This window comes from Plectropomus leopardus, chromosome 21, assembly GCF_008729295.1.
Source record: "Plectropomus leopardus isolate mb chromosome 21, YSFRI_Pleo_2.0, whole genome shotgun sequence".
NCBI classification, from domain to species: domain Eukaryota; kingdom Metazoa; phylum Chordata; class Actinopteri; order Perciformes; family Serranidae; genus Plectropomus; species Plectropomus leopardus.
The window spans coordinates 1181517-1206188 of record NC_056483.1 but is presented as its reverse complement, the minus strand read 5'-3'; the positions used below and the strand labels follow the sequence as shown (position 1 = coordinate 1206188).

The window sequence follows — 24672 nt, the reverse complement described above, 5'->3', positions numbered from 1 at the left end:
TTTAAGGTTTGGTTTTATAGTTAAGTGTTTTTATTGGTATTTATTACATATTTAACATTTTTATTTGCACTGAGGCACTTTACCGTTTATCCTCTTGTCATGTTTTATCCTGTATGTTGTCTGAAAATTGTTAATGGATACCTTGAGCTTTATACTGCAAACCAAATCTACCTTGTGGTACAAATAAAGTAACCTGAAATGAAATTCCAGAGTTTTCAAGGACCTGCAGACATGAAGCTCAATGCTGCCCTCCAGTGTCTCTGTGAAGCAGTGCAGGCGGCTCCTCAGAGCACCGCCGGCTTCAGACAGAAACAAATCAGCACACAACACTTGTTAAGTTTTTGATTTTCTTTCTTTTTTGTGGAAATATGTTACAGATATATTACAGGTATTTAAATGCCCCGAGGGAGAACAAAAACTGTTTTAGAGACTAACACTAAGAAGGAGACAGCAACTTAACTGAGACAGGAACAGTCCAGACCGGATCGACAGACTCGACAGGCAGAGTGGGCGAAACCGACGCCCGACACGTAACCTATGTTAGGAGACGTCCAATAAATACTGCAAAATGTTGTTAACGCAACTTATTAAAAACAATAAAACAAAAAGAAAAAGACGAGGAAAACAGGTGTGCTCTCCTTCTAGAGTCCTTTGTGTTTTTTTAGCAGCATGTGTGTAGCTTCCAGAAACCAAAATCTTGTGAATAACAACGTGCGGGGGGCTGCAATCAACCAGAGTCTTTAACACAAGTGAGGACAGACGGGAAACGAGGTGGTTTTTAAGATGTGAACGAAAAAAGGGGGAAAAGTGCTTCATACAAGAACACAGAAATGATAAACTCACGTTCGCCAATCAAAAGGCGATCTTCCATCAGCCACAACGGTTGGTTTCCTATAAGATTCACCATTTCATCAGGGATTTTTAGCATAAATAACATAGAATCAGAATCAGAATAATGTTTTGGTGACTCACGACGTTTAAACATTCAACAGACGAAACTGACACTTACATTTGGCTGGTGGTGTTAAAATCACGTCCCGGTTCTTGTGGCTAAAGTTATTAAAAATGTTATTATTGTAAATGTTTTTTTAGCAGGTTATTTTATTTCTAGTGGTCGAGCAAAACAGACATAATACTACTTGTGTGAAAATATTCTGGTTGAATGCATCCCTGCACCATCTTCCATTGGTTTTTAATGTAACTTATAAAATATATCATAAAACGTCTTCTTAAATGGAAACTGATACGTCCATGTACAAAAAGTTTTCTTTTATATAAATTACACGAGTCTCTGATGATGATGATGATGTCTCTGTTCCTGCTAATAACTCCAAACCAAACCCTTCCCCTCGCGCATACACACTCACATGCTCGCTCGCGCACACACACACACACACACACACACAGAGCGGCGTGCGACCGCGGCCCACACTCCCACCTTAGCTACACAACATGCTCTACACATTACCCATAGTAGAGAAGAAAACGAAAACTATCCGCACTGAAAGGAAATCTCTGCACATACAGTAACGCTACATCTCCTCTCTCCTTCACACTGGATCTGTATGCACGACCACAAGCATGGGGCAGTTTCGGGCGATGGGTGGAGGGCGACTCCTCAGCTTCAGCTGGTGACCCTCGCTATCGCCTGTCACTGTAGCTGCCTTGTTCTGGCTCCGCCACCGCAGGTCCCTGGCACGCCCAGATGGATAACGCCCAGATGGCGGGGCGGGGAATGTGACTGACCGGAGGAGGGGCGAGGCCTCAGCAGTCAAACCGCATCTCCAGTGAATCCTCAAAGCCCCTGTTGTCGTGCCCGGCCCCCGACAGGAAGGTGGCCGTGACGGGCGCCCCCGTAGCCGTGGTGACGTTGAGAAGGGTGTTGCCAGGAGAGCTGGTTGCCGGGCTGCGGAGGGCCGCCGCCGTGATACTGGTGAGGTTGATGCCCAGCGTGAGGCGAGTCTGTTCCAGAGCTTTCTCCGGCACGGCGAAGGCCTCCAGCTTCTTCTCTCCGTTGGCCATGTAAGAGTTCTGGCAGCCGCGGCAGATACAGTCCAGACACGCCTAAAAAACAGTCACAATTAACCCTCTGAAACCCGGTGGATATCAGATTTTCCTGTGCTGCATTTAGACGCCTTTCAAAAACATTTAAACTTTTGGGAAAAAAAGGTTTCATTCCCTTTAAAGTCAAGGGCAAAGGCAATGAGAAAACAACCAGGAAATTACTGTTAAATAGGAGAGAGTAGAAAATTATTTTTTCTGAATAATTAAAAAGTAAAATAAATACATATTTATATAAAATATGTTGAAGAATAAATATATATTTTATGTTTTTAATTCTAGCACTTCTTTACCAGGTTAAAATATTAATTTCAGGTAATTTATTTGGTTTACTTTTTTTTGCCAATTTTGGGGTGATTTTAGCACTTTTTTCCCAGGTCGTTTTCTTATTCATTTTTTTGTTCTTTTCTGCTAAAGATGTGAGATATTCAGGTTTTAGGAATATTCTTTGGGCATGCATGTGGTTACATGGGCATATTTTTTAAAACATATATATATATAGTATTTTCTTTGATTTTTTTTAAATGTTCAAAATCAAATATAATATTAATATGAAAACAATTTTTTATCAGCCTAAAGACTTTCAACTTCTGTAAAGATAATTTTACCATTTATTCAAACTGCAGCCGTATCCTGGCAGGCCATGTTCACGGACATTTTCACCACATTAAAAATGAGGCTACATTTCATTTAAAATAAATAAATAACTTTTAGCCAAGTGAGTACTTTATTTTCTTAAATAAGTTATATATTCATCCACAAAACAGAAAGTAAAGCAGTCTAGCCTAAACAAGTCAGTTAATTTTCTCTGAATATTTAGAAGATTAAAATTTTGCTTTTAGTAAAGACATAGTATATTTGTTTTTTTAAACAAATTTTTAGAACAGATATTTGTGGTGCAATCTTTAGTTGAAAAGGTTGCTAAAGTTTGGGTGTTCTCTGTGCGTGTGTGTGGGAGGTTTCTACAAAAATCACAATGAAAGAGTGTGACTGTGGTTTTAAACAGTTTGGAAACAGAGCTGCAGACGTCTAACTTCCCTCAGAGCCGAGGCTGTTTATGACCGTGTCAACAATATTTCAACCTCATGCACGACTCCCACAGAAACACATTAGTCATAATACTACAGTAAAATGTAAACAGAGCCAAGCAGTCTGTTGAATGCATGAGCCCCTTGGTGGCAATTTACTTTGTTTTGTGTTTTTGGTATTTTGGTAAATGTTTCCAAACACTAGTGGTTCTTGCAGTGAGCGCAGCATCACTGCACAGTGTGTGGGCGTGTGCGCTGTGATTAAAGTGGCGGGGAGCTTCGTCAGCCTTCTCACCTTGCGGTTGGAGTAGCAGGGGCAGCGCTGCCCCCTGCAGGTCAACACTGAGGGGTTCTGTGTGGCTCGGCCACACTTGCAGCCCTTCTTCTCCACAGGCTTCTTGTACAGTGGCTTCGAGGGGCTGGGTGGGTGTGTCAGGGGGTGAGCGTGGGGGTGTGGGGGTACTCTGTCACGAGGTTGTGCGCGGGGCTTAGGGGCCCCTTGCCTGGCCTTGGTGTAAGCCTTCTTGGGGCCCCCGTGGTGTTCCACAGTCTTTTTCAGTGCCTTGTTGGAGACGAGCACAGTCTTGCCCACCTTGGGGGGGCCGCCGTTAGGAACCGGGGCCAGGGGGGGGGGGGGCGTGGCGGCGGGGAACTTGGGCTCCTGTTTGGTGGTGGCACCGGGGTTAGGGTGGTGAGGGGAGCTGTTGGCACCGAGGGGAGGCCCTCGTAGGAGGCTGGAGATAGGGAGGGGTTGCACCTTCTCGCTGTCGCTCTCTGAGCGGGAGCGTTTGCGGTGGTACCGAGGGGGGACACAGGGGATGACGGTGGAGGGCTGAGGGGGAGGCTGCAGTGAGGGCTGTGGGTGAGGCTGAAGTGGGCGAGGGCTGTTCCCTCGGGGGAGGGAGGGGATGAGGCGGGAGGAGTCTGGGCCGGGACAGTGAGGCCCGTTGAGACTGGACTGAGGTACAGAGGGGGGGCAGTCTGGCTGAGGGTCAGGGTCAGTATCCGTCTCCAGAGTCCTGAGCACCTCCTCAACACTCAACAACAACGACCCGCCGCCATGTTTCAGGTCATCCCCGAAGGTGCCGATGTCACAAAGCCCCGCCTCCCCCGTCCCCGTGACGCTCACACACACCGGGATCTCCTCCGAGAAGCTCTCCTGCTTCGCAACACCTCCACCTGTTTCTATGGTGATGGGTTGCAGAGAGTCCGAACTGACCAGGCCGTTACAGTCATGCAGCCCGTTTATGCTGATGGGGCTCGGCTCCTCCGCCTTTAGATCCTTTGTAGGCGGCGCTTCATCAGGCTGCACCACATCAGAGGTGGAGGCCGTCTGCGACAGGCCGGCTGAATCTGACACATCCTCCGCCTCCGGCTCGCTCTCAGCCAAAGTGAGACCCTCGTTGAGGATGGCCTGGAGGTCTGGCGAGTCGCTGGCGGCGCTGGCTATGTGTGGAGCGAGCGGCGACTGTGTGATGTAGAGACAGAGTTTCCTGTAACAGTGGACGAGCAAGGAGAGCTGCCGGTTTTCCTCAAAGCGAGAGTAGTCCTTACACCAACTACATGATGGCTTCAGCTGCATCCTCTGACCTTTACAGCCTCGACAGACGTAATGCTGACATGACGAGTCGGTGGGAGCGATGGGGTCCTGCAGCAGGTTACCTGAAGATAATGGAAAGACCAGATGCATTAGAAATAAATAAAAATAATTAAATGTATTGCATTTACTGCTAGAAAGATGACCTTAAAATAAAACTAAGATGTCTATGCAGTAAAAAGACACAAATACTTCTAATACTGGTGCTAAATGACCAGAGAAAACGTAGTACACGTTCACTCAAGAGGTAGATATTCTACAACTTCCAGAATACACTGCACTGTCTTAAAATCCTTAAACTGTCCCAAAATCCTAGAAATTTCCTAAAATCCTAAAAACATACTAAATCCAACAAATTTCCTAAAATTCTAGAAACATGCTAAAATCTGAGTGATTTCCTAAAATCTAATAAATGTGCTGAAATCCTAGAAACAGCTTTAAAATCCTAGAAACATCCAAAAGTCCCGGAAATTTCCTAAAATCCTGCAGTGTTCCTGAAATCCTACAAACATCCTAAAATTCTAGAAATTTCCGAAAATTCTAGAAATTTAAAAAAAAATCTATTAACTTCCTAAAATTCTGATAAAAGTCCTAAATCCTAGAAATGTGCAAAAATCCCACAAACGTCCTTAAATCCCAGACATGTCCTAAAATCCTTAAAACATTCTAAAATGCATGGCGCTGTTGCAACGGGCCCCTGGCCTCCTGTCGTTTTGCAAAGTGGCCCCCATGCAGAGCGGGTTGAGTATCCCTGCAGCAAATCGTAAATCAAAACATGAATCTGATGGAGGGAAGTTTACCGCAGTTCATTTACACGTACTACCCACACTGTTTTGATACAGAACTAATTAAAATTCGGCGAAGTGTCCCTTTAATGCATCATACATTTCACAGGAACAGCCCACGCAGCTGATTAATTCACAGACACCAGAAAAAGCAACACAGCATGACATCAAGATAAATATGGCTATAAAAATCTTATCTAACCAACAAATATGGTACACAACTGTCCAAACAAACTGGCCATCTAATAAATCACCACCCTGGCTTTGAAGTGTCAGTGTAGCTAGTCAGGATTTACAAATGACTGCTTCCTCTTTTGCTGTGTTTTTACAGCTTCCTAAACTGTTTGTAAACCTGAGCAGTGCCTGGAAACCTGCCAGACTTGATGACAACCGCTCTTTGAGAGGAGCTTCCTTAGCAACGCTGCTCGCTAGGGAGTGCAGCTGCAGATAGGAGGGAAAAAAAGGATGAAGGTCCATTCATGAGAAACAACCAACCTTACACACTCTGCTCTGCCTGTCTGATAAATCCCACGTAAAGGCAGGGAAATCTAAATTTAACACAACCTATGGACGACATATTGATTTATTATTCAAACAGTGGACGTGGAGGTTATCTCTGAGTGCAATATCGCTGCTCTTCTCAATACAATCACAGCAACACACAAATATCTCTATATTATTCACCCTTCATGGCTAGAGGAGAGTTACTGCATTATGTATAAGCCCTGAAAAACTTGCATCAGAGATTTATTTATAAACTGACACAAGGAGACTATTTTTTCTTCCACAGGTATAGCCGATGAAACATAACAGTGTGCGTAAATTCTGCAAATTAAAACACTTTTTAATTTTTAAAAACATATTTTTCTTTGTTGTGTATTTGGGGACAAAGGGGGTGTGACAGAGATTAGGTGCATAATATCCAGTATGCGGAGGGACTGTTATTCAACGCGATAAACAGAGAAACGCCCCGATGCTGCCAAATCGCACACAGAGGGGGGTGTGTCATGATGGGTGTATCTGAGAGTTATGTTGCGTTCACTGCGCTCCGGACACGACGATGCCGATTTTTATAAATACTACTGTGACATTAATTAAAGTGCTTTAATTCGTAGTTTTTTCTGTGGTGGAGAAGCAGCCAGATCTTTTACTTTAGTAAACATAGATAAATATCTATAGCAATATGTACTTGGATATGACAAGTTAAAGCGCCTATTATGCACAATTTACAATAAGAACAACAAAAAATTGTTCATATGCCATTATTATTGATACATTATACGGCATTTAAAAGCACATGGCGCTTTTTCTTCAGTGCCTAATTTATACATTTGTTTTATTTCCATATTTTTGCACACTAATTTTCTTAGATTTCAAAATAGTTTTTAATATTGTAACTGTGCTTTTATTGTTTTGTTTTCATGCAATTTGTTTAAATAAGTGTAGAACAGATCAAGTTATTAAAGTTATGACATTATGTGTAAATCCTTAAATAGTAGGTTTGCTGTAATAATATTAGACTATTGTTTTTAAACAATGCATCTTATTTTGAACAATTTGTTTTGTTTAACTGTGTTATTGGCGCGTACAGATGTGGAATGATAAAGTACACATTATTGAGAGCTCAATTAAAAAAAACAAAAAACATAAAATTAATTGTGTTTCATTATTTCTGGACCTGTGTATATATGTTATTATTTTCCTTTTTTGTTTACATTTTTTTACTGAGTTCTATGTATTTCTTGGTTTATACTGGATTAATATTTACTGCGTGTTAACTTTGTCTCTTTTTGTATTCATATGTAAAATGTTACTTCTAGGGTTTTTTTTTTTGTTTGGTTTGTTTTTACTTTGTTTTTGTTTGCTGTTTCCAAGTTGAGGGGAGTCTGTTTGCATTAGCCTCTGGCTTTCCTGACACTTAAACTAAATATAAACTTTTTAATAGAACTACATTATACATTTCATAACACCAAACTTATATTTACACCTTTTAAATACTGCATAATACTCAGATTATTATTATTATTTTTTTAAGCACCTCAAACTGAACTTAGGTACAGCAAGCTTCAGCTGAAATACTTGTTTACTTCACTCCACTGCTTGGCTCCAAAGTTATTACAACCATTGATTCAAATATTTCCGACTGTCCATGAAAGCAGCATTATTTAAAGGTTCGCTCCCACCGCGAGCACAGCTGACAACAACCCACGTTACCGAAAACCTCCCAAAAAACACCAAATTACACAACTACACTATCACATTAACTTAAAACAAATAAAAAAATAGGATTCACAGACACTTACCGCAGACCAGGCAGGACAGGGACTGGCGGAAAAACGGCAGCAGCTTGCAGAGCTCCGCGAGGGCCCGGGGGTCTCGGGGGTCGCACTGCAGCACCGAACGGCTCGCGGACACGTAGAGAGAGGTCGCATTCACCGGGTTCATCTCAGCTGCCTGTCCCGGGGCTCCCGTCCGGTCCGGTCCGCGAAGATGCGATTAATACGTTAAAACACCAAAGTCACGCAAAAACACAAACAAAGTGACACCTGCGACTCCCCGTTTTTTCTGTGCGGTATTTTTTTTGTGAGAGGAGTCCGGTGGCTTTAAAGAGAGCATAGATGGATATAAAATGCCTCAGTTCCCCGTCGGTAAATCCCACATATATAGCAGTCTGCGCAGGGAGCAATCGAGGTTACTCATCCCAAGTCACATCCAATCCATCCTCAATATGATGCTCTGAATGCTGACTGAAAATGACTTCAAGTGCATCCAAAAGCAGGCCGGGTGTGCAAATAAATTCATCCAAGTCGGTTGTTTCCATATAATCCGCGAGTTATGATTAGACAAAGCATCGTGTGGCGCTCTTTCCTCCGTCAGTGGCCTTTTTGCTTGCAGCTAGCTCCGAAATTCAAACAGGGGCTTTCGTGACAAATTGCTCCGGTTTGCAGCGCTTTCCCCCGGGTAACTCCATAGTCCGCATGCATGCTCGTCCCGGTTCTTCACGTCGGTCCAGCGCTGGAGTCACACAGTGCATTTACTAACTGGCACCGAGGCTTCCGTGGCTCCAGTTTGGCTCGGCGGTGCAGCCCCAGCAGGCTCGTTATGGTTGTGTTATTGTTCGCGGAGATTCAAGGCGGCTCGAAAACAAAACAGGCCGCCCCGGCTTCAAACGCTCCTCTCCGGCGAGAAATACCGACGGCAGCACGTCGTTGTGAAGGAAACAGGCGGTGGAGATTCTCAAGTTATTAAAATAAAGTGAATTTTAAAGCTCCGACGCTTCTGTTGGTGTGAAGAAAAATAAACCAGCTGAAGCACCGGGCTGTCGTGACAGTGCTCGCCGCCTAAGTGCACCGGGAAGCCGGCTACAAAAGCAGGCCGCTCCCCCTCTTCTCGGGATTAGCGGGAGTCTGTCGTTCTCGCCGCTCGTCTCGGTGGGAATGTGGCAGGAAAACCGAGGAGTTTATCTTAAATTATGTCCTCCTGCTGCTTTTTGAAGACCTCCAGAGTGTCAGCGAAGACCGAAAGTGAATTAAATCCCTATTTGTGTACCTTGCTATCGTTAGCCGCGGAGTATTCCTATTACCTCCCGTCGCTTTTCCACACACAAACAAGAGGGCGCTGTTGCGCAGATCTCGCGAGAACACGCGAAACGCGGTTAATTTAAAAATGGACTGAAAATCCACGGTCTAAAAGTCTCAAATATATCTAAAATACACCTTATTTAAACATACAGACCAAGTTTCAGGGAACAACAGTTATTAATGTGCATAAATAAGACTTAAAAAATCAGTTACTATATTGTTAATACTTATTATTTGGATAATTTTTCACTATTTGGATAGCAAATACGCTAAATGCTCCCTAGCTCCAGCTTGATTGTGAGGATCTGATGCTTTTCTTTAACTAATGTGACAGTTAACTAAATATGGTTGGGTTTTGTTGGACAAAACGAGCAATGGATGTCACTTTTCCACATACAAACAGGGAGGCGCTGTTTTTTTAATGAGAATGCACAAAACATGCTCAATTTAAAAAACAATGGATTGGACATCCATGGGGGAAACTATTTTACACCAACAAAGTCTGAAATATATTTTAAAAATACAACTGGTTTAAGCAACAAAGTTTCAATGAACATAAGCAATTTGTCTAAATACAATTATTTTTGCAACTATTTTGTTAAAAAAAGTTATTTTGAAAATTAAATCATGTTATTTTTCAAACAAAAACGCTACATGTTCCCTTGCTTTAGCTTAATTGTGAGGATTTAATGCTTTTCTTTGACTAATGTGATGGTAAACTGAATATTTCTGGGTTTTGTCAAACATAAAAGCAATCTAATGACATGATGGTGGACTTTAAGTAAAGTGTTTTAAAGTGATTTTCACTTTTTTGTGACATAAATAATAATCATGAAATTATTTTAATGGTTAATAATTACAACAATTAGTAGGTGCAACCCCATTTATTGTATTGGCACAGAAATTGTCACTTTTTAAAATAAATGTAAGAAGTCGTTCATTTTGAAAAACAGATGAAAGCTATTATTAAAATGAATAAACCAACAAGACTGATTCATAATTGCTAGATCTTAAAAATAAATAAATACAAATAAAATTGGGAAAATACAATCGTGTGTTGTTGCAAAAGAACCCTTTGGTTTTCTGTGAAACTATTTTGGATTAATGTTGAAAAGGTATTTAACTCACTTTTTTTTCAATGAAATCTTTCTGTTGTAATAACCAATCACTGATGTTATGATGACTGTTACGTCACAGTTCAACTACCTCTTTTGTACTGCTCCATCTATGACTGTAATATTATTAGAATATTATTATACATTTTCCAGTGTCTGTTCTCACTAACCTGATGACTTATTCTGTGTCAGACTGAGGTCAAAGTTTAATTCTATTGCATGCTGAATAACAGTTCATGATGTTTATGACTCACATGGTTAAATTTGGAGCTCCTCTCTCCAGACTTTAAGAAGAAAGAATTGCATCATGCAGTTAGTTTCATATCTGGCAGAGTCAAGACCATTTCACAACTCTTTTTAAAGCAGACGGGTAAAACAACAACAAATACTGAGCCTAGAAGTATTAAGGTTATAAATCAAATATTATGACATGGATGTTTTTGACAAGACACCAACAAAACTCTGCACATAGTTCTGGGTATTTAAAGAAATTACAAAGTTGTACATCTTATCTGTTCCTTTAAGTGTTCACTTGTATTTTCTCGTTACCTGATAGTTTAAAGATATAATAATTTTGGTGTAGAATTCAAAATTCCTTTCATTCTGAAATTGTTTTTTGTTTCAAACCAAATTCGACACGTGTAATCATGGAGTGTACATCCCTAAATTTCCAGAAATAAGACAGAGGACATGACCTTTGTCGGTAGCAACGAACCTGTTTATTCCTATGTTTAAAGGCGATAACGTGGTGCAGTTCAGATACGATGACGCTGTGCGGTGCTGTCTGAGAACGAGCCGGGCGAAGTAAGACAAGTGGGAAAAGGAGAAGAGCTGTAAAAATAGCTACAAACCGACGCCCTTGCAAAGAACAGATAGGAAAGTTGAAACACTTGTGTGATGCAAACACACCGATACTATCTGTAAATGCCGCCGCCTCGTCCTCGTCTTGTTTTATCTTCCTCTTTTCTTTTATTTTTCTTTATCATGCAATCACTCTGTTCACACACAAAGCCGCTGACCAGCAGGGACTTTCCATATCGAGGGCTGTGTTAAGGGTAAAATCATCTCACATTTTCCATTATATGCAGTTTGTGCCCTCGACGAGAGCTGAAATGATTAGTCGAATACCTGACTGACAGAAAATTAATGGTCATCCATTATGACAACTGTTGACTGTTTCAGTCATTTCTCAGCAAAAATGCCAAAATATTCTCTGCTTCCAGCTTCTTACATTTAAGGATTTCCTGCGTTTCTTTGTCATATATAACAGTTTTCTCTCTCTTTACTTCGTTCTTCTGTTCTTGGTTACAAACCAAGAAAAGAAAGTCATCGTTGTCATATTAATACACTTATCTATTAACAAAAACTTGTATGTCCAATGTCAATTTTTTTCTGTGGTATTGAAAATGATATTGAACGCATTAACATTTTTGATGTATTGTATTGAATTAAGACATGACAGCAAGACACCGTTAGTTTTGGATAATGATTATTTGACTAATGGTGCAAATATTCAGCAGATTAACTAATAATAAAAATAATAATAAATAATCATTAGCTGCAGTTATTTGCCCTACATACTATAATAAAATGTTTTTCTCAAAATTTTCTACTAATTTTGTTTCATTTACCTGCCGACATGGTTACACCTGTTTTTTCGAGTATCACAGAGGGCTAAAATCCAACAGAAAAACGCAAATCAAAGGAGCACCTTATGTTCACAACGCACAATTAAGTCAAACCACAACACAGACTTACAGCGAACCGAACCCAGACCACCTCAGAGTTTGGCTCAAGGTGGTCTGAGCTCGTTTGGAGTGTTTCATATGTGCAAAAAGAAAAAAAAATGTGTTGAGTCCACATGGAGGGCTGAAACGGACAGAGTGTAAAAACACCCAAAGATGTGGTTGAAAGCTCAGGGAGTGGCGCTCATGTGGTCACTCACACACTGTCACATAATTTCACACGCAAAGAAACGTTCTTAAAATATTTCACATGCCAGGGTGCCTGGTGGCTCAGTGGATAGAGCAGCGCCCCATGTGCAGAGGCTGTGTCCTCGCTGCAGCGGCCGTGGGTTTCAAGTCCGGCCTCGGCCCTTTGCTGCAGCCCCCCCCCCCCCCCCCCCCCCCCCCCCCCCCCCCCTTTCACACTCACACTGTCCTATCGATTAAAAAAAGCAATAAAGGCCAAAAAAATAATCTTAAAAAAAAAAAAAATTCACATGCTGCTGCATTCCATGTGTGTGAGCAATTCCTCTTTTCGGGTTCTCAGCAGCGTGTCATGCCACTATGACTGTACTTTTAAGTTATTGTGGTAACAGCAGATGTTTAAATGTAGTTGGTTTGTGGGGCTGTGAGTTATTCTTAGTGTGCCTCTGAAGAAGCCCACGGGTTTGGGGGATTCCCCTTCTCTTGCACACAAAATACAAAGGAAACCTGAGCTGTGCCAGCGTCCTCTCCACTGAAACAATCAATGTTAGCAGCTATGACCGCAAGGTCATTAGAAAATATTTGTCAGCATATGTATCGTAATGGATTGCACGTCATGACCGGCATGATTTAGCAGAAACACCTTTGTATGACACAGTTTACGTACAAGAGGAAATACAAACAACATTCACCAAATATGGCAGGAGTTTAAATTTTAAGAGTGCTTTTTTAGGCTCGCTCTTTTTTTGTCAGTATTATTCACAAACACAAATGAACTCATCTTTGCTTCCTTATCATGCACTCATAAACTTTATGTGTGACATTTTAACGGTTCTATAGAAACATAATGTAATGTTCACCATATATGTTTAAGCACAAATGCACTTAAAGTTGAACTTTTCAAGGTCATTGTTGTGCCACAGCTTGCTCCAGGTCATGCTGGTGTTGTTTTGTGAATGTAGGTCAAACCCAGCAGCTAGTGTCACATATTACTGTGTACTTTTGGATATTCAAAAGGCATCACATTTATACATCAGTGTCACATTTTAACTTGCGGATGTTAATTTGGTTTAAAAACAAGCTGCACAAATACATTAAATGGAAAAGTTTGTATTTTGCAAATTATCACATTCACCAGATTCTTAGCCTGGAATCAGGTGCTTCCACATTGTGCAATTTTGTGCTCGTACTTCCGTTTTAGTGCAGAAGTGTGATTACTTTGCTCAGCCTCTCCAGCTTTATCAGCCTTTACTTACCAAGATTAAAAAAAGTTGTTAAAAAAGTACAGCTGTATTTGAATCTGCACAGATGTTTCTGCTGCTGGCTGTATGACACCAGCTGGTCAGTGTGATGTCATTTAGTCACATGTTGACACTGTTTTTGTAATTTGGTATGTGAAAGCATGGTTGGGTTATGGTGCTTTAAATGGAATTTATTATTATTATTATTAGATTCTAATGAATGATTAGTGATAAATAGAGATAAATGCTTGTGCACTAAATTCCAGATGAAGTGGAAAAACGTTGGTGGAAACAGTGAATGCGAGAAACGCTCACCTGTGTTTATTCGCGCACTCAAGAGGGATTTCATGCAGGAACTTCACATCCAGCTGTTTGTCCTAATGGCAGCAGCAGCAAGTTGAACTGGGGAGCTCCCACGTGTGTTTGATGGTCTGACGTTGAAAAAAAGTTGGAAGAAAATCCATCAGTCAACACTTTGAAAAGAATTATTGCCTCTCGGTTGTCTGCAGTCAAGTAGCACTTTACACTTTTTTACGACTCTGAAGGAATTTACTGAAAGGTTTTAAGTATAATTTCAGTTAAAATGTGGGTGTTTGACACACAACTTCAATGTGACAGTTAGATCTATACAATCAGCACAGTTTGGGCACCAAAGATTAGTGTCACCAACACAGTTTTTATGTATCCCCTTAGATATGATTTCAACCAATAGTGTCTTTGGAGGAACATTTTGGCTGGATCTATGCTACAAAGTCTTGAATCCTGATTCTGATTTGTTGCCTGGGTCTGCTTACATCTGCTCTGAAAATAAAAATAAGCCACAAAAAAGAGTAAAAACAAAAAAAAAAAAAATCTTTTTTTCGGTAACTTAATTTGAAATATATATAATTAAGAGAATTTTATATATGTTACTGGATATTTTTCCCTCATTTTTTTTGACAATATCTCATATCTGTGGTTACGTTGAAGTCGTTGCAGTTCGCTTTGAATTCAAACTTCAGTGACGTGTGACTGTCAGGTAACAGCGAAATGAGTCACGCTCCAACACCGCACAGATCCTGCACATATATGGACATGATGGACACCTCTGAGTCCTGTCATCACTGCAGCATGTTTATTTCCACTGTAGGAACAGTGTGCATGTCAATGCTTCCTCTTTTTGCATATCAGAAACAGTATAAAAGATCCCCACTGTCTCATTCACTCATGATTAAGACTTTGACGAGTAGAACTAAATAGGTTTGAAGCCGAGACCCTGAGTCAGTTTGAAGATCTGAAGATGTGGACTCCTCACTCTGTTTGCCGCTGGATTTGTCTGCTCACCCTGGCTGTGGTGATGCTCTCCGCCGTATCGGAAGGTAAAACTAAACTCGTCATTGAATGTTCTGATTTATGTGACGTGTGCAGACGGCAGCTTTTGTCTTCGGGAGTTTAAATCTCGTACTGAAACAGTGTCAGTGACTGATGTAGTGATCAGAGAACTGATAGAAAACTATTAGTGTCAGTCGTTTTTCAAGCAAAAATGCAAAATTTTTGCTGTTTTTTTGCTTTTCTCAATTGAATATGGTAATAAACTGAATACATTTTAGTGTGACAGGTAACCTTACTATACTGATGACTACAAACTAGTGATAAAACATTTAATCCTTAGGGACTGTTTGGCATATTTCCATGCACTTTCATTCCTCTTTTTTTTTTTTTTTAAATAATTTTGGCTCTGTTCATGCATATGGTATCAATTTTGACAAGATTGTGTATTTGAGTGTAATCAGTGAATTTGCAGCTCAGCTCCTACAATAAGTCTAAAATACACTGTGGAAACTAAATAGTTACATTCAGACTATTCAGGTCAAAAAATGCTCCATTGAAACCCATTCAAACTGACATTTTTGATCCCACAGCCATCAGAGCAGAAAAACAGGACTTGTATTATTTCTGGGTGTCATTCTGGGCTTTTGACTCTGAATTTGTCATTTTGACTATTTTCCAACTGATGAGGTCATTTTGACCATATTTGGCATATGGAGGAAATACATGCTATTACCACTCAGTGATCTGTCACAATCAGTGTAGCTGCTGATCACTGACATATCCCAGACTGTGGTAATCAACATCAAACAATCTACTTTGCACGTAGAATATTGAAAATAATTTATTTTTGTGTGTGTTTTTTCTCTAAAATCATAGTTGCATCACGACAAAAACCTGACATTTAGAGGGTTAGAATTCTGAAAATGAATGTTTGACATTTGTGATTTGGACTGATGTTGGTTACAAAAATTAACTGACATGTTAACATATAATTTTTTTAAATCTTGATTTTGAAAAGCACATTTTGTGCACGTAGCAACATGTGTGTGTAATATTAAATGGGGCCCTGAGGGTTAATAATGACAGTATTTTCTCTCTTTGTGTGTTATTCCTTGCAGTGGGTTGCTTTGGTCTCTCATTAGACTGCAACTGCCCCGGCAATCTCACCTCCACGAAGATCCGCGTTATCAAGTGTGTTGAACAGATAGAACGACTGGACTGCCCCCACGCCTTTGTGTAAGTGTCACGGGAAACAGCAACAAACTCCTCACTGTTGGCTTCATCCTGAAACAGAGGAATAAAAGGATGAATAAGCTACGTTTGCTTCTAATTTGTTTGAATGAGGAAATCTGTCAATTTAGATAGAGACCAAACATTTAGGTGATGAAAATGTCTAATTGTTTTGTTTTGTGTCTGTTTCCAGAATTGAAGGCAAAATACCTAAACACAAAAGGATACGTATGTTCTGCATCAAACCAGATGCTCCATGGCTGACAGAGCAGATAAAGGAGGTGAGAATCAGACATCACACAAAGCATAACTTCATTATTTAGGAAACAAAATGAAGTCTGGATTCATGTGTTTAATACCACAGCAGGTACAATATCGGTTTATCATAGTGTGCTGAATTTACACATGCCGAGAATCTAATCTGTTCCTAAAATTTGGTCAAGCTGCTTTTCCATTTACTTGTACCTGAACAATATAAATTTTAACAAACCAAATCTAAAAATGTTACAAAGTATGAACTTTCCCATTAATGTCTGGACCAAATAAAGCACAGACACAATAAGGCCCAATATAAAGCCCAATAAGGACGTTTGTAACGCTGCCTGTTTCAGCACACGTAACTAACTGAAAATATGTGTTATAGCTCGCAAATTTTGACACCAAGTTCTCTGACGGAGGCGTCATCATATAGCAATGTTTGCACCTTCTTTAGTTTTATGTTTTGCACAATAAAAAAAGAATGACGTAGACATGCAGTGCAGAGAGAGAAAGAAACCCATAGGGCTTGTGCTTGGAGCCTCCACCTAAATAATTAAAAAATAATTTAAATTAGGCTATCCAGAAGATATCATACATAATATAATGACTAGATGGCACAATAAATAAACAAACAAATAAAAATAAAGAAAGAAAAACCCATTGTGCTTATTTGGAGCCTCCACCTAAATAATTTTCAAAAAGAAAAAAAATTAGGCTATACAGAACATATCATATCATATCATAACATAAGATATCCTGACACAATAAACGCATGTTCATTATGACAAATTACTGAGTTTGAAATTTGGGGGCCAAAATAACCACTCATGGCCTTTTGAGCAGGAGTGAAATTTTAGGCTTTTTATTTAGGATCTAACTACTACTTCAACATTACCGTGCTGCTATAACAAAGCCTGAAAATCACTCAAGCACGTTTAGGTCTACATCTGTTGGAACATACTCAGTTAAAAGTGAAAAAGCGGTCCTTTAAAAAAGAAAAAGAAAAAAAAAAAAAGCTTCCCACCAGTCAACTTGAGCAGTAAAATAAACACACAATTGCACAGATGATTGAAGTATTTCAGATTTTTTCTTTATGAACTCTAATTGTCTTGTTCTCTCTCTTTAAAAACAGAAATGTCCCCCTGATCTGGAGCTTTAAAAGCAGTCCTGGCTGAAAAACGTCCCAGCGAAGCAGCTACACTGAACATTTTCTGTTGAATTACTATTTATTTTGTTTATATAAATATTTAAATCTAAATTATTTTTCTATTTAATTTCTCTAAAAACGGATTTGTTTTGTAAAGTTGTCAGAGAGAATAATGGCAGAGTTGTTCTGTTTTTTTTAACCTGTAACCAAAAATAAATCAGTGGATTTGAAATGTGACTGTCTGTTGTGTGATGAACGGTAGTTCAGTGGGGGTTCCCTGCATGAATGGGGATGTCTGTGCTGACTCAGCGTCATGCCTTTCAAACCAGACTGCAGTGGTTGTCATAAAGCCGGTAAAAATAGAAACCTAAAGCAAATTTATTTAAATAAATACAGAAGTGACATGACAATATACAATGAGGAACAAGAATTACTGCGTGCAAACCAGTCGAGTTGCACCTAAAGTTTACATCCATGTCCATCCAGACACACGTGTATTTATAAAATTTGACAGTGCTTTAAATATGGATGTTATAAGGGGCTACAAATTCTAAAGCCCAGATGCTTCACACGCATCTTCAACCAAACTGCACAGGTCTCTTTTTATGGCGTTAGATGATGGCAATTAAACATTGTGATGAATTTTGACCTTTTGGAAATGAAATGTCATCAGGTCATCGCTGTCCTATGAGACATTTGTGTGAAATTTTGTCATGAATTCTTGAGTTTTGGCAACCCCCCCCCCCCCAAAAAACCTCCAAAATCTATTCAGTTCATCACTGAGCACAAGTGGACGTTTGTTAACCAGGGTGTCGAAAAACATCATCCCTGCAGCTCTCTATAGTCATGGTCGTACTCATTAAACTTGTGCATTGTCCCTTTATCTATCCATCAATTCTTCAACCATAAAGCAAACCATTTTAATCGGCATGTTTGCAGTTTTAGGCAAAGAGGCTGTGGTCTAGAAAGGCACCTAGAAATTGTTAGGCCCCAGACCACAAACTGATGCATTAAAATCAGATTAATTGTCGATCCATTAATAATTTAAAACAAATCTAATCTTTTCAGGACTGTGAAAAACACAGTTTTCAAAATCATCCCTGTGTACCCCTTCCTCTCAGCGCGTTTCCGTAGTGTAGTGGTTATCACGTTCGCCTAACACGCGAAAGGTCCCCGGTTCGAGACCGGGCGGAAACAAGGCTAAAATCCTTTTCTATGTTAAAGTACATATTACACCAGCTTACCAAGATCGCAAAAATAATTACACTATGATTTCTTGTGGTGATTTCTTGTTCAAATTGGATAATTATCTGTTATTTGTACTCTGCAAAAAAATGAGGCGTGGCCCCTGAAAGCTGAATTTCCGACGCGTTCCTGAACGCCTCCGTGTCAGGGGGAGTTTACATGTGCAGCTGCAGGATTTGGGGGCGTGCAGCTGCAGCTCGTGAGGAGTTTTGGCTCGAAATCTTCATGACCGCAGACCTCTCCAACCTCTCCCACCACCGGAGACACCGGTGTGTGCTCCGGTGTCCGGTAAGTGCTCATACTCAGCCGCTCCGTGCGAACAGACGCGTCTGTGCTGAATCCCGTTAGCTTCCCACTGAGAGGAGGCTAACGTGTTAGCATCACCGTCACCGGCTGTGCGTGATGCTACCTGCTGGCAGACAACATTATCTCTACCTGCTCCGGTGTGTCACGCACAATCCCGCGTTTTTCTCATTAAATGGTGTTTGAGACTTTGGAGAAGAAGTTGTGTTTGCACGCTGCGGCCATTTTGCTGCGTTCAGGTCCCACTGGTAAAAACGAGACCGTAAATATTATTATTTCTTGTTTATAGAAGCAGTAAAATTATAAACAACAAAACAGAACAATCATCAATAACAAAATGAATTAAAAAACATAAATGGCACAAAATAAAACTGTTAAAAGCACACAAGTATTATTATATATAATTTATTATATATATTTTCACGTAGTTAACTGTTAAACACCTGGATCAACATCAGTTTTTTGTGCTGCGTTCAGAGGCCTTTCACAAACATTTACACTTTTGAAACCTGAAAAAATGGTGGATTGGATGGATTTTTAAATTTAAAAACATGGGGAGAAGCAGTTGTTAGCTTTACAAGAAATTAATGCAAACTGGAATAAAAATATTAGGTGACAAGAAGAGAATGATATGAAAATAAGCTGTACAGGAGAGGGGTTGTAACAGATATTTTAAAAACAAAAAAATTTTTTTTTTAGATTTATACGTTGTATAATTGAACAATTAAAATTCAATTGTGCAACAGAAAAAAATATATATTTATTTATTTTAGCGCTTTTAAAGGTCATTTTCTTGTTTGTTTCTGTGGTTTGTTTTGTCTTTTTCCCCAGATAATTTTAGGGCAATTTTTTGTTAAGTTGCTCATTTCCCATTTTTGAAGTAAAAAGAAGCCAACTTGTTCAGGTTTTAGTGGGTTCATGCAATAAAAGTAATGTTTATTTCTATTGCACATGTCAGCAACAGGGCAATTCCAAATGCTCTACATAAAACATCAAAAAGCATCGAGATAAAGTAAAAGAGAAACACATTATAAAAAATGAGTGGTACTACATGTTAACCACAGCATCGTTGAAAAATGTATTTTATATTCACACATAATGCATAAATGTAGCATATTTGAGGTTTGCAGAAATTTACAATATAAGCAATTTTCTCCTGGTGATTTTCTTGCACTGCTCAAATATAAAGAAGGTTTTAGGTTTTCAATTTCAATGTAAACTGACTCAAAATCGATCTTCTGTCTTCACCCTCAGACTGAGAAATGGTGCAATGACAGCGGATGATGTCTGCAGTCACTCCGAAAAACAAAATCAGTATCGGGTTTCTTCTGTAAAGACTGGAAGTCTTCTTGGATCCAGTTTCTGAGTTATTGTTCAAGACGCAAACATGGACAACACTAATGAATACATCTGGCAGCGCCGCATCCACCATGGGGTCCGATATCAGAAGGGCACAGTCCCATTCCCGGACTCGGTTGAAATCGGTTTGGAGTTCAATGTGGCGTTGGAGAGGAAAGAGAAGTTAGACATGTGTCTGCTGACAAACGGCGTGATGTTAGAGATTTGCGAGTTTGCCAAAGCGGTGACCAGGTCCGAGAGGAATTTCTTATTCGAAATGCTGGAGTTCAACTTTGACCTCGGCGTGGACGTGGACAATGACTGGCAATGCTACGACTACTCAAGGCGCATTCACAGTAAAATAAAGCTGCTCAAAGAACAAATCAAGTGGAAACCTCACAGATGGAAAGAAATGTTCATTCTACCAGACCTCAACACTACAACGGAGTCCGCTGGGTCAGAGCAGCCCGGACGCTACTGCCCGAAAAGAAACACAGTCATGGATTATTCAGTCCTCTCTGAAGGCGGCAAGAAATCCACAGAACATCAGAATTCAGAGAGTAAATTAATGATAAAGAAACCAGGAGGCGTCCAATTAAAACTGACGGATGATGCTTACCCTTTCTGTAGAGCCCTCGGCGTGAATCTGGTTGTTCGACCAGACGACGCACCCAAAGAAAAACTGGACCCAAATCTGATAACCAACGGTGTGATGATGGAGCTGCTCGACTTCTCCAGAGCGCTCTGTGGAACCCACTCTGGGATAGTCCGAGACTTGGTCCAGCAAAACTTTGGGCACAAATTGGTTAAAACGCTGTTCAGTTTTCAAGTAACCAAGCTGACGGAGAGGAAGAACGCCTGCCTGACAGCCGAGGACAGGAGCGCTTTCCGAAAGGAGGTTTTTCAAGTCCAGCCTCACAAACGGGAGCAGAAGTCTAAAAAGAGAAAATATCCTGACGCAGATTACCAAGAACTGAAAGAAGTAATGATGGCCGGTGACAAAAAGGAAATGCTGATGGTCGCTGATGCAGAAGATATTGGTCAGAGTAGTGACCTGTCGTACATGTGTCCAGTTGATTTTGAGACAGACGTGCAGTCAGATTTGGAAGCCGAACCAGAAAAAATGAAATTTCTTAATGAAGCTCTGGTTGTAAAGGAGGAAGAGGAGGAAGTTTGTGTCTCCCCAGTGCAGCCTCACAACCTTTGTTCATTTAACGTTAGTCTGAAGAACACAGTTCTTCAAGTCATGGATCTGTTTTCTGAAGACAACATAGAAGAAATAGATAGTATAACTGAAAAAAAGAGATTGTGGATCAGACGTGCCACTCGCTCAAAAGAGATCCTAAAGTCCAGCAGAGTGAACGATAAGTTTGCTCACTGCAGAGAGAGAGGTTTGGATTTTAACATCGGCTCAGGCAGCAAGCAAAACTTGGATCCGCAACTGTTTACAAACTGGGTGATGTGGGAGGTTTATAAATTTGCACTTGCAATGACGAAGAGTTCACGCAATTTTTTGTTTGATATGCTGGGCAACAACTTTAACCTCGTCTTCCAAAATGAAGTGCATCAGCGCAATTTTGCGTCGTACATCAATCTTAAAGAAAAGACCTTCCAGAACCACCCGGACAGATGGGACATGGAGTTTCTCAACAGTCCTTTTCAGCTTCCTGAAACTTACAACATGGTCGATGTGACCAGTGATTTTCAGCCTAGAGTGGAAGATGAGGCAGAGCAGCAAACAAATGGGCATTCATCGTCTTCAGCTGCAAGCCACCAGACTGATGTGGAGCCACATCCGTTCTGTGAAAAGTTAGGCCTCAATCTTTGGTCGACAGAAGAACGTCCAGCGAGCCAGAAGCTTGATTTGACGGTCCTGACCATTGGCGCTGTGCTGGAAATGTTTGCCTTCAGCAGGGAGCTGTGTGGATCGCTCCGTGAGATGGTTAACGACATCCTCGAGCACAACTTTGATCTTGATCTGCACAGTGGAGCGACGGAGGCCTCGCAGGTGATCCAGAGATGGTACGCCACCCAGAAGAGCGTAATGAAAAGACAAACCACATCACCAAAAGTAGTCAGGTGGTTAAACAAGATTGTCCCTTTAAACGGTGAGTTGCTGCTTGCTCCACAACCACCGACTGTTAATGTCGTGGAAGATCTGGATTCAGAAGACTTAAATCCAGAAATGGAGGCTGTAAATGGAGATGTGGAGCTGGAGGAGAAAATGGTCGATCCATATCACTTTTGCAAAGAAATCGGACTTGACCTTGACGTCCGCTCTAAACCAAAAGGCAAAAGGAAACTGGACTTGCGAGTGCTGACTAGGGGAGTCCTTTTTGAGATGCACAAGTACGTGGAACAAAACTGCAACCGATATGTTCCTGCTCTGTATGAGATCCTGGAGCACAACTTTGATCTGAGCTCTCAGAGCCATCGGAGGGTGGAGTTTGCTTGGTCCATTGCGGCACAGGTGATCACCATCGCAGGTAAAAACGGCAGAAAGGGAGATTACTTGAATAAAGTGATTGAGTTGCCTGTCGAGGACTTGGAGTCGTCTTGGGTTGTCTGCAAAGAGGAACCGGACGACGGCTTTGTTGAGCTGGACCTTAACGATAACAATGACATCATGTTTGTTCGAGAACTGAAGCCTGTTGACATATTGGTGGAGATAGATTAGAGTCGTAGAGTTTTCCTTGCAGAAAATCAGTGTTCAGATTCAGACTCATAGTCATTATTTTTCTCAAATAGAGTGCTGCAGGATCGATCCTAGGATAGCAAAGGAATGACCCGCCCTACGATGAGTGGCTAGTTCTAATTGCCTTTTTTGGTTGGATTTATTAGATTTAGGCAAGGCTAGTGGGAATGTTCAGGGTTAGAGTAACAAAATCAGGGTAAAACAATCTAAGGCAATCCAACCGAAAACACATGGGAGTGTTGAAATGCAAACTTATTTTTGGGTTTTAGGACTCATTACTGGGATTACCTATTATCTCTGATCCAGGGATGTGGACTTGATTCCTGTGACTTGAACTCCAGTCAGACAATTTGCAGTTTTAATGACTTAAGGTTCAACTTGACAAAAGCAAAACGGAAAACAAACAAAAAACCCTTAAAATTTGACTTGCGCACCAGTGACTTGTAACCTCACTTGGACTCAAGTCTTTTGACTTGAAATGCTTGATACTTTTCCCAATCTACAAAATTTAGTACGTTAGGGCAACATGTCAGTATTATTGTTTTAAGATTAAGGTCAGTCGCAGTTATTTTAACAAACCTAATTACCCCAAAATTTTGTAAGATAAAAGTAAAAAATGAACAAAAAGAAAACAACTTGAAATTAGTGGGAAAAAAGTCTTTTGACTTGAAAATACTGCATACTTTTCCCCAGTCCCCAAAATGAAAGAGTATGTTTGGCACTATTTTTTTTTTGCTGTTGTTTTTTTTGTTTTAACGAACTTGTTTAATAAATGCATGCAAATGTAAATATGCAATCATGATTTTTGTAAATTTCATATATTATTACTCTGTTGTAAAAATGGATTTACATTTAGTGAAGAGCACATTGTGACTTGTTTAGGACTCAAAACTCAACTTGAGACTTGCCTGTCTTGATTCGGGACTTGACTGCACAGACTAAAATGTCACTTTGTAGATTTGCATTATTGCGTAAATTAGATTTGCGGTAAACAAACATTTACGGTACTGAAACATTTTTAAGATGTGTAAAAAGCTTCAAAATTCACAGTTGGGTATTTACTGACGAATTTTATATAGTAAAACAAAGTGAAAATCACTAGAGAACTTATTTCAGGATTGTAACCAAAAACACATTAAAAATACCCAGTGACTTTGAGACTAACTGCAAAAATGCAAATTCATTTCTGGGTTTTAGGAATTATTCCTGCACCACTCTATAATTAATGAGTCATTTGGTTTGTAAAATACTTGAAGTTTGTTCCCTAAAAATGAAGATGATGTCTTCAAGTAACTTTTTTAGTCTAAAACCTAAAAGATGTTCAGTTTTCTGCCACATAAGACAAAGAAAATCAGCAAATATTGACATTTGAAAAGCCAGAACTTAAATTTTTGCTTGAATAATGCTTAATCGAAAAAAGCCACCTATTAACTAATTGTTTGTTAATCAATCAGTTGTTTCAGCAATCAAAAGAAACACAATCTTCAGTTTTACAGTAAAGATTCAACACAAAACAGTTACTAACCTTCAAAAAGGTTTTATGTGTTGCAAAGCTGTTGCATTCAGCTGCATAATCTTTAGTTGTGTAGCTAAAAAATATATCTGTATTTAAATATAGTTTTTTGACATGTTTGCTTCCGACCCAAATATCATACATTTAATAATAAACATTAAAGACAATGTCCACTGGATCTGACTTTGTCTGAAACTGTTCAAGTCTCGTTGTCATCTAAAAATGTGGACCAAAAGTTGAAGTAGTATCTTTGTTGATGGTTGTATTCTCCAAAGAGGTGAAATTGCTGTTAAACA

The 24672-nt window shown here is 40.0% G+C and overlaps 1 protein-coding gene and 1 non-coding gene across 2 annotated transcripts; one reads left to right on the top strand and one right to left on the bottom strand.

Moving 5' to 3' along the window:
* Positions 1-338: 338 nt before the first annotated feature.
* On the bottom strand, positions 339-9064 carry msl2b (MSL complex subunit 2b). The gene is made up of 3 exons (XM_042510673.1): positions 7775-9064; positions 3385-4751; positions 339-2064 (listed from the first exon to the last, which is right to left on the bottom strand). Exons 1-3 carry the CDS (start codon positions 7914-7916, stop codon positions 1765-1767), a joined length of 1809 nt encoding a protein of 602 aa, XP_042366607.1. The 5' UTR covers positions 7917-9064; the 3' UTR covers positions 339-1764.
* A 9342-nt stretch (positions 9065-18406) lies between these two features.
* Positions 18407-18479, top strand: trnav-aac. Its single transcript has one exon. It is a non-coding gene; the product is annotated as a tRNA-Val (tRNA).
* The last annotated feature ends 6193 nt before the right edge of the window (positions 18480-24672 follow it).

Excerpts from the sequence above, each read along its gene's own strand:
- msl2b (XM_042510673.1), bottom strand. The coding sequence starts at position 7,916 with ATGAACCCGGTGAATGCGACCTCTCTCTACGTGTCCGCGAGCCGTTCG. Across the intron at positions 4,752-7,774 it reads CCTGTCCTGCCTGGTCTGCG|GTAACCTGCTGCAGGACCCC; the intron begins GTAAGTGTCTGT and ends CATTATCTTCAG. Across the intron at positions 2,065-3,384 it reads CCTGCTACTCCAACCGCAAG|GCGTGTCTGGACTGTATCTG; the intron begins GTGAGAAGGCTG and ends ACTGTTTTTTAG.